The sequence below is a fragment of the Podarcis cretensis genome, assembly GCF_951804945.1.
Source record: "Podarcis cretensis genome assembly, chromosome: 2".
NCBI classification, from domain to species: Eukaryota; Metazoa; Chordata; class Lepidosauria; order Squamata; family Lacertidae; genus Podarcis; species Podarcis cretensis.
In genome coordinates, this window is record NC_137171.1 from 30,217,803 (window position 1) to 30,228,165 (window position 10,363).

At 48.5% G+C, this 10,363-nt stretch overlaps 1 protein-coding gene across 6 annotated transcripts in view; it reads left to right on the forward strand.

Annotated features, from left to right (window-relative positions):
* TBC1D16 (TBC1 domain family member 16) overlaps positions 1–9,517 on the forward strand; it is a 69,812-nt gene extending 60,295 nt beyond the window's left edge. For 4 of the 6 annotated variants that reach the window (XM_079965415.1, XM_079965418.1, XM_079965414.1 and 1 more), the window contains 7 exons: positions 1,762–1,929; positions 2,587–2,735; positions 3,541–3,675; positions 4,426–4,612; positions 6,085–6,264; positions 8,036–8,182; positions 8,437–9,517. In XM_079965415.1, the coding sequence (XP_079821541.1) occupies positions 1,762–1,929; positions 2,587–2,735; positions 3,541–3,675; positions 4,426–4,612; positions 6,085–6,264; positions 8,036–8,182; positions 8,437–8,682 (1,212 nt within the window). In that variant the 3' untranslated portion in view covers positions 8,683–9,517. The remainder of the gene's footprint in view (positions 1–1,761; positions 1,930–2,586; positions 2,736–3,540; positions 3,676–4,425; positions 4,613–6,084; positions 6,265–8,035; positions 8,183–8,436) is intronic. The other 2 variants (XR_013835797.1, XM_079965416.1) reach the window with 2 other exon arrangements.
* The last annotated feature ends 846 nt before the right edge of the window (positions 9,518–10,363 follow it).

The window sequence follows — 10,363 nt, forward strand, 5'->3', positions numbered from 1 at the left end:
CGTAATCTGGTGAATTGGGTTCGCTTCTCTGCTCCTCCACATGCAGCTGCTGGGTGACCTGGGCCAGTCACACTTCTCTGAAGTCTCTCAGCCTCACTCACCTCACAGATACAGATAGGTAGCCGTGTTGGTCTGCCATAGTCAAAACAAAAAAAATTCCTTCCAGTAGCACCTTAAAGACCAACTAAGTTAGTTCTTGGTATGAGCTTTCGTGTGCATGCACACTTCTTCAGATACCACGTATCTGAAGAAGTGTGCATGCACACGAAAGCTCATACCAAGAACTAACTTAGTTGGTCTTTAAGGTGCTACTGGAAGGAATTTTTTTTGTTTTCACCTCACAGAGTGTTTGTTGTGGGGAAGGAAGGGAAAAGGAGATTGTTAGCCGCTTTGAGACTTCCTAGGGTAGTGATAAAGCGGGATATCAAATCCAAACTCTTCTTCTTCTTCTTCTTCTTCTTCTTCTTCTTCTTCTGAGGTTGGTGGGGCTGTGCCCCATTCTTGCTGGCAGGCCAGCTTCCCTGCTTGTCTGAAGAGCTGCCAGGGGTTTGTAGATACTGGTGATGCACTTCCCTTGGTTTGTTCTTTCTCTTGCTGGAGAAGGGGACCATCCAAAGTATTTGTTTAATCCAATATTGGGGATTAATGAGGAGCAGGCTTACGTAGGTTATGTAAGATCCTGGCAAGGTAACACTGGGTTAAGAAATTTTAGCCAAACAGGAGTTTCAAATAACGGAGGATTTGCTTTATTGGGCAGAGTGTTCGCCTTTATAAACCTCTTCTGCAACTAGAAGATTTGGGCCTCGTTTCATTTCCTTTGCTTCTTGTGGCCTGCGGCAGCCTTATGAAATAGGCCAGCTGTTTATATAAACGGCGAAACCACAGATCTAATTCTCTCAGGGTTCTCTTCTCTGTGTTATGTGTCCGGTATGAGCACAGGGTGAGTCCACAGATCAGGTGGAATCTGAACTCCAGTCCAGGATGCAGCAAGTGTCCTGACTTGCCCATCCTGTCTCTGCAATTAGGCTTGTGCTGAGTGTTCAGTCTATGACTTCTAGCCGTCTGTATTCAAATGATGTTTTGACAAGGCCTATTGGCATATCTTGCTTCATTCTGCACAAAGGCCTTGCAAAGGCCGTAATTATATGTTTAAAGATACTAGAGATGCTTGTTAGAAACAGTGATTTCTACATTCCCTTCCTTCTCCCCAGCCCCCCTCCCCACTTCTTCCCCTGCTGCTTTCCCCTCATTATAGTACCACGGGGGCTTCCATCTGTGTTGAGTAACCTTTTGATTTTTAAATTAAATGTCAGCTGCAGTTTTCACCCAGGAATGGCAAGCGTCCTCGGAGAGCCTGGCACCGCTGCCTTCTCTCCTTCGTAACAGCAGCCCTTTTGTATGTGGCCAATCAGATGTAATTTATTGCGTGCATTCCTGGGCAGGCTCACGATATTGCTGCAAGCCGTGTTAGCTCTGATCTTGGGCAGGGGAGGGTGGGAAAGGCAGCTAGCCGAACCAAGCAGTGCGTCATGTCGCTCTGATCCTTAATTACTCCCAATTACGCTTGCTGGCTTGGGCCGGAAGTCTCCCCAAACTTCCAAGGCTTTGCCGCCCTCCCAGGACAGTCTCTCTCCAGACAAAAATCATCTTCTTTTTCTGCTGTGGCGACCTGGATATAAGATGTCCAAGCCATGGGAATGGGAGGTCAGGCTCCTGCAGCTATTGCTCTAGCCCTCTGTCCTGGTTTTGTCTCCCAATTAGCAGCTCACTGACGTGAAGACCTGCATGCAGTTCTCCATCCGAAGGCCCAAGCTGCCCTCCTCGGAGACCCACCCAGAGGAGAACGCTTACAAGCGCCTGGATGTCTCTGCGTGGCTCCATCATCTAAATGAGGCTGGGCAGGTGGAAGAAGAGTACAAGCTGAGGAAGGTGAGGGAGAAGACACAGTGGCATGTTTTGCTCTGCTGGTTCCAAGAGAAGAAAGGCCTCCCAAGTGGAGCGTGGAGCAGTTGTGCTTATTTGGCCTCCAGGAACCTTTGCACGTCTTCCCAGCCTTTGGCAACGGGGAGGCAGCACCTGTCAGCTCCCTGCAGGCTAACGTAGCAACTCTCTGGATTTCTGGTTTGTTGCTGCGTTGATTGCCCAGCAGTTTGGGACATGAAGACCAGTGAGCATTTCTAGGGGTGCTTGCACAGTATGTGAAGGCCTATAAAAGCAATTGAGACTGTCTGGCTTTAAAATAATTACGGGCTTTGGGGTGGGGGAGGAGGCGGTATGTGAGTCTGGGTCCAAGTGTGAAGTTTCCAAGATTGGGGATTAAGCAGTGACGTGAGAATGATGTGTTAATTGTATAGCCTCTCCAGGGGGGTTATTGACATTGAAATGAGTTTGATTTGTGTCTCCCCTGGGAAAAGGGGGGGCTCTGCTTTCCCTCTAAACATGTGCAGATTGTGGGGCTCCTGAATCTCAAGGCGTCACTTGTCAGAGGAGGAGAGCAAAAGAGGTCCAGTTTCAGAAACTGTGGCATTTTCCTCTGTTGCAACCTCTTTATCATTTCCCCTCTGCCCTCCCTCCCTTCCTCCCCAGGCTATTTTCTTTGGTGGGATCGATGTCTCCATCCGTGGTGAGGTCTGGCCTTTCTTGTTGCGCTACTACAGCTATGAATCCACTTCAGAGGAGAGGGAGGCGCTCCGAGTGCAGAAGAGAGAGGAATACTTTGAGATCCAGCAGAAAAGGTAATGAGGGGTGGCAGTGGCTCCAACTCCAGACTTTCAAGGTTTACATGTTTTCTTTCTTTCTTTCTTTCTTTCTTTCTTTCTTTCTTTCTTTCTTTCTTTCTTTCAATTACTTTTATAAATGCTGAACTACTTTGTTCTGTAAACCTCAATCCTAAACCCCAGATCTGCTGCGTGGAGGGTTAGGATGGGGAGGGTGAGGGAGTCAGCACATCACATTTTCCTGCAAGTGTAAGGACTTTAGTCCTTCTGCCTCTCAGGGGAATGGAGGGGACTTTGAATCCAGCAGGTCCATACCCAGTTTTGTGTGTGTGTGTGTGTGTGTGAGAGAGAGAGAGAGAGTGTGAGTGAGAGTGTGAGTGAGAGTGCGAGTGCGAGTGCGAGTGAGAGTGCGAGTGCGAGTGCGAGTGAGAGTGTGATGCCTCTTTCTCCCCACCCTCCCTCCCTCAGCCATTCTTCTTTTAAATACTCCCTCCCCTGGCAATTGAAACAATGAAGGGGGAATTAACTATCCCCAGAAAATGAACCTTCACAGTAGGTCCAATGTCACATTTTGGGTGGGACGTATACAGAAGAGAGGCAACTGCTCTGTCCTCCCCAACTGCCCCAGATCTCCTTTATTTTGACCCTTACCTGAAAGTACTCCCAGGTCCATTGGCATAGCTGTCAACATTTCCCTTTTTTAAAGGGAAATTCCCTTATTCTGAATAGGATTCCTCGCAAGAAAAGGGAAAAGTTGACAGCTATGTCCATTGGCAGCAGTGGGTGGTTTGGGAGTGCACTCATGTTGTAATGTGGCGCCTAGGCTCTCCCTGACACCGGAGGAGCAGAAGGCATTCTGGCGGAATGTGCAGTTCACGGTCGACAAAGATGTGGTGAGGACGGACCGCAGTAACCAGTTTTTCCGAGGAGAGAACAACCCCAACGTGGAAACAATGAGGTGATTGTTGTAACCCATTAGTGCCCCCCAAAATACACTGAGAACCTTGCACCCACTTGGAAAGCCCAGATCCATCCGTGTTTTGGACACCCAACCTCATACGCTTCCAGCTAAACCCTTTCAAAGGTGGGCCGGGCAAAGCAGGTGGAGCCTGCAACAATATTGTAGTATGGAGTGCTCCTTTTCATGTTGCCAGCCAGCCATGCCCATTGCCACTCCGCTCCACTCCATTCCATCCCCCAGCCACCCTAACAGCGAGTCAGCATTCTGTGCTTACTGAGCATGCTCACAGACCCTCCAAGTGTCCCTATTTCCCAGGGACAGGCCCAGATTTACAGAAGCCATCCCAGTTTCTGATTTGCTCCCAGAATGTCCCGCCTTTCCTTAGGACGTCCCTGTTTTTATCTTGGAAATGTTGGAGGGTATGGTAGGATGTCCCTACTTTCATTGGATAAATATTAGAGAGGGTATGGAGTTAGCCAACCCCCAAGCCATCTGAAGGCAGCCCTGTATAGGGATTTTAAAAAAATGTTTAATGTTTTATCATATTTTTTATACATGTTGGAAGCCGCCCAGAGTGGCCGGGGCAACCCAGTCAGATGGGCGGGGTATAAGTAGTAAAATTATTATTATGGAATAAGAGGTCCCTAATTCCATTGGAGAAATGTTGGAGGGTACATGCTCAGGCCTCTCTGGGTTGCTCCACCATCCCAGCCTCACCGTCTGGTCATTTGACCATCCTCTTCCTAGGCGGATCTTGCTGAACTATGCAGTGTACAACTCTGCCATTGGCTACTCCCAGGGGATGTCTGACCTTGTTGCCCCACTTCTCGCGGAGGTCCTGGATGAATCGGATACATTCTGGTGCTTTGTGGGTTTGATGCAGAACACAATCTTCATCAGTTCCCCACGTGATGAGGATATGGAGAAACAACTGGTGAGAATTTGACCTTGGAGCACTCTTCTCCCCCCGCCCACCTTATTTATCTCTTTTCTTCCTCCTCCGCACTCCATTTGCCCTTTAAATCCTAAATGAATCGGAAATGTGAAATCTGCATCCATGATGGATGAACTTACCTGAGGAAGTTGTAGTAGCTGCAAGGAGGAGGAGGTGCTGTATCCAACATGTAGGATATACTGGTGACACATTCCTCCAAATGGCTGCTCCCTACAGCTTCGTGTAAATGTGAAATGACACTGGGAAGAGGATATTACCCTTCAGAACCCCATAGCACAAGTGGCAGTGGGGTGAGGAACAGTTGCCATGGAGGCCCTGAACTCAAGGCAACCTCAGCATGGATGTTGGTCACCTAAAACCACCGTTCTGGGTTCCTCCAACATCATACCCAAGATAAGCTTGGTCAAGGAGGCTGTTGGGGCATCAGGGTGGGAACTACACCAGCAGCATTTGCAAGCTGTCTCCCAATACCAGGTGCAACCTTCCAGTCCCACTCGAAGGGATAGCGAGAAGTTAACTCCTTGTGGACTGCAGCAATGCGTCCCTTATCCCCATCCCACCAGTCTGAGGTGATGTCACACTGAGTACTTGGACAGGTAGACCTGAGTCAGATCTAACCATCCCAGCGACCTCCACTCAGGCCTTGGTGATAGGCACCAGGTCAGCCCCACTCATCCACGATCAAATCGTGGACGAACATGGTTTTTCTACAGACCGACCTGATAGTCAGCAGCAAAACCACCAGACTATTGAAGCTGTAAGTAGTGCGCCCACTAGCACCAGGGATAAAAAGGTAAAGGGACCCCTGACCATTAGGTCCAGTTGTGGCCGACTCCGGGGTTGCGGCGCTCATCTCGCTTTATTGGCCGAGGGAGCCGGCATACAGCCTCCGGGTCATGTGGCCAGCATGACTAAGCTGCTTCTGGCCAACCAGAGCAGCACACAGAAACACCGTTTACCTTCCCGCCAGAGCGGTACCTATTTATCTACTTACACTTTGATGTGCTTTCGAACTGCAAGGTTGGCAGGAGCAGGGACCGAGCAATGGGAGCTCACCCCGTTGCGGGGATTCGAACCGCCGACCTTCTGATCGGCAAGTCCTAGGCTCTGTGGTTTAACCCATCCGCGTCCCTGAAGCACCAGGGATACAGTGCTCCTAATAGGACTGCTTGCAATAGTGAATGAATTAGTTTTATTCTGTGAACCACCCTGAGACCCCCAGGTATAGGGCGGTATATAAATTCAAATAACAATAACAATAGTAGTAGTAATAATAATAATAATAATAATAATAATAATAATAATAATAGAATCAGCTCTTAAGAGGTGTGCCCGCTCCTGCTGAGCTTGAGGGGTTTTGGGGCAGGAATGCCCAGTGGTCTAGGGGGGGAGTAGCGGGGTTTTCTTCCCCTTCTCTGGAGCTGAACTGAGCTCCCCTTCCACTTTGCCAGATGTACCTGCGAGAGCTGCTGCGGCTGATGCATGTGCGCTTCTACCACCACCTGGTCTCCCTTGGGGAGGATGGCCTTCAGATGCTCTTCTGCCACCGCTGGATCCTCCTCTGCTTTAAGCGTGAGTTTCCCGATGCTGAGGCTCTGCGTATATGGGAAGCCTGCTGGGCTCACTACCAGGTAAGGTTTAAAAGGGGGCTGGAGGAGCGGGGCAGTTAGAAGGGTCCTTTTGTCGGTGGGGCTCCTGCACTGCTCCTTGGAGGATGCTGAATGGGGGGATGTTGCCGGTTGCAGCTGCTGTCCTTCCAGGCCTCTCTCCCCTCCCCCAGCCATGACTGTGACGAGCTGTGTGTGTGTGTGTGTGTGTGTGTGTGTGTGTGTGTGTCCCTCCCCCTCCACACTGCTTGCCTTCTCTCCCACTGTTTGCCTCTGACATTACACAAATCGATGCAAATTTCACCCTGACTGTTCATTACTGAGCTCCTGGGCTGTTCTTGCTGCTGTCGCAACCCATCAGCCAAAGCGGCCCTCAGCCTGCCTTGTGCAGTGGGGTTGCTGCAACCCTGGCTTTCTCTCCCAGCTGCAGATGTTGCTGTGTGAAGGGCAGGCGTGCGCACATACACACAGAGGCAAGCTAATTTTCAACTTCCTTGTGAGGTTAGCCCCAGGACTGAGCAGCGTATGGTTTCTGTCTGACCTGGTCTCGTCTGCAGGAAAGGAGGTTGCCACCAAACTGTGTTCGCCGTATGCTGCTTGCTCGCATTACTCTCTGCCAAATAGTTGCTCTCTGGTGGTGGTCTGGGAAGGGGGAGGGGAGATTGCTTTGAATCCTCGTGGCAGCGATTTCACTGCCCTTTGCCAGGTGGTTTAGACTCCTGTGCTCCTAAAACTCATTGTATTAAGCAAGTAGTACAGGGGCAGCCAACGTGGTGCCCTCCAGAAGTCGCTGGACTCCCAGCCGTCAATAATCTCTAGCCAGCATATGGCCAGTAGTCGGGGATGATGGTCCGGCAAGATCTGGAGAGCACAACTTTGCCTATCCCTGCAGCAGATCTTAATTCTGTGTGCAGAATTATTCAGAATGGAGCGTTTTGTAAGTTAAGTGTTAACGCAGCATATCCAGTACCTAATTTGTTGGTTGCTCACTTGAAAACATTTTACTAGAAATAATATTCCCTCTCATGCCTTTACTTCTTCAAAGTGAAAACAGATATAACTGGGTCAAAAAACTTACAGACTTGCTAGATTTCATATACTTCAACACTGTAGGCTTTTGTCTTGTAAGCATACACCACTTCTCTCAGAATGCATCCAGATTTCATGCAGGTAACTGGGCAGACTGCCAGGATATGCAGTCTGCCTTACTAGTTTTGACTTCCTCTTTCTCTGTGGCCCTGATTCAAGAGATTTCTGCATTGCTTTTGAAAGTGTATAGCTCTCTAGATTTATTGTAATGCGTTGCCATCCTGTGCTTCTTTTAATAAGATTAGGGTGGCATACAAGATTTCTCCACCTCCTACTTTATCCTCACAACAACCTTGTAAGGTAGAGCATGTGACTGACTGCCCCTAGGCCACCTAGTGGGGATTTCAACTTGACTCTCTTCAATCACACAACAAAGCTCTAACCTCTACACAACAGTACCACAGCATTGTGCGAAGTACAGTGCTGCCTTTGTCTTTAAACTTCTGCCTCACAGTGGTTGGGAGTGAATAGCTTTTCCTTCTCACCTTGCCACATCATTTATAATTCCCATTACCTTTCGCATGCTCCTACATTGAAGGGGTTGGACTAGATCCCTCAGGATCTCTTCCATTTCTACAATTCTGCGATTCTCCCATTCACTGGCTTTTTTTTAAGCCAAAAAGCTACCAATGTGATCTTGTTGCCACAATCAGTGCATCTTTCTAACCCTCCTTCCCTTGATCATTTTCTTCTCTTGCTGCTGCAGACAGACTATTTCCACCTCTTCATCTGTGTGGCTATTGTGGTGATCTATGGAGATGATGTCATCGAACAGCAGTTGGCCACTGACCAGATGCTTCTGCACTTTGGGAACCTGGCCATGCACATGAATGGGGAGCTCATACTCAGGAAGGTAAATTTAAAATTGCAGGTGTTAAACAAACAGACAGGCAGACAAAAAACCCTTTGCAATTCTATCTGCTCCAAAACAGCATATGGAAGGCTGTGCAGTGTTCTCCTTTTATGAGTGGTGTCAAATCTCTGTTACGATTTGGGTGTGAGATGGGCAATTTAGATGAACTCCACAGTTTCTCGTATCTGCTATTTGTGCCATGTGCTGTTTTGTGGGCTTGTGTATTCACATCTACTCTGCCATCCTACTTCCAGGCTAGAAGTTTGCTTTATCAGTTCCGCCTGCTGCCTCGGATCCCTTGCGGTCTGCATGACCTGTGCAAACTCTGCGGGACAGGAATGTGGGACAGTGGCTACATCCCCGCTGTGGAGTGTACGGGGAACCACCCAGACTCTGATAGCTGCCCTTATGGAGGCATGGTGGATGAACCTTCTCCCAAGCCAGGGAATGAAAGCAGGAGGGGACTGAAAACACGGGAGGTCTTCGCTTTCCGGAAATGACATCTTCCTGGGGCTTGGGTGCCCAAAGACTGGAAGAGAAATGGAAGCGAAACAACTTGGCGCAGTTGAGACGCACTCTCAGCAGACATCAACAGGAGACAAGAGGAGGCAGATGTTTCTCCTCAATGTCCCAAAGGAGATGGATGAGTGGATGGGAGAAGGAAGGTGATGGCACCAAGTGGAAGAGTCTCCCTTGTGGTCAAAGCAAGATCTTGATGTGTGTCCTATATACCTGGAAGGGCGTTGCTCTGACTGTCCCGACTTTCGTTGTTGTTGTTGTTGCTTTACGGTTCGGAACATTTTGAAGGGAGTGCACAAGGCTGAGCCTGGTGAATCAAGAGTTCCAAGGGGCAAAAGGATTCCCCCTCCTAACACACACACACACACACACACACACACACACACACTGCTGCCATAGGGGAATGTAGATGGCTTAAGACAATGAGTCCACAACCAGCAACGCAGTAGATGGAGGGGCAATGCTACTCCAGCCCCTCCATCCCAAACACACCCATGCACCTGTGCACGCCCGTGTTGCTTTAACCAAAACACCATGGCTCTCTGGCTTCTGCATAAAGCCACGGTGATCACTTGGAATATAGTCTGCCAAAAAAGGAAAACAATAAAATTGCAAGCTTTTGGGCTTCCCCAGGGAAATAATCACAGTCTGTGTGTATGTATCCAAAGCTTGATCACCATATTTTACAAAGCGCTTTATTTTTATTCTTTTCATATATACATGACTTGTTTGCTGTAGGTCAAAAATCAAATTTTTGCAGTTACGGAAGTTGCAATCCTGAAGTTCACTGTGAGTATAATAAATTATGCAAAATCACACACCGTGAAAACACTTGATTATTTTTGGCCCAAATGGTCTGATCTGGAGATACAGGTAGAGCCCCTGTAACGTTTTGTCACTGACACTTCTTTGTGTCCTTGTATATGGCTACTCTCATTAAGACAGATTTGGAGAAGGGAATAGACTCTACCTGCTGCTGTCTCAAAGCTGAGTCTCCAGGCCCCACTTCCAGAGATGCAGCCTATTCTCTGCGCCTCTGCCACCCTCCTGTCTCTCACATCCATGCCCGTCCTGTTTTCCAGCATTCACTGTGTTTGATATTCCTGGAAAAACTACCCAAAATCCGTGCTGCAAGAGCCAGGACCACTTGGAACAGTGAGCTGAATGTGTGTCCTGCAGTTGTAAGGTTAGAATGGATCTCTCAGTACTCTGAATCCTGTCCCCCTTGCAGCTTTGATCCAGCTCTGAGCTGCATTGATAAAGTGGCACGACATACCATAGGTCCTCCTTCTTTCCCTGCAGCAATTGTGAGCGTGGCAGGTTGTAGCCTTCTGGTTGCAGAGCAAGGGCGACTGCGTGGTTTCTGGTGTGCTTTGCTTAATTTTAAACTGACTTACATTTTAGAATGCCACTGGAGAGACTCTACATTTTAGGATCTGTTACAAGTACTAGTTTCTTTGACCAAAACAAAAAAATTCCTTCCAGTAGCACCTTAAAGACCAACTAAGTTAGTTCTTGGTATGAGCTTTCGTGTGCATGCACACTTCTTCAGATACACTGAAACAGAAGTTTCCAGACCCTTCTATATAGTGAGAAGGTGGGGAGGGGTATTACTCAGAAGGGTGGTGGGAATGGGTGATTGGCAGATAGCTGTGATGAGCC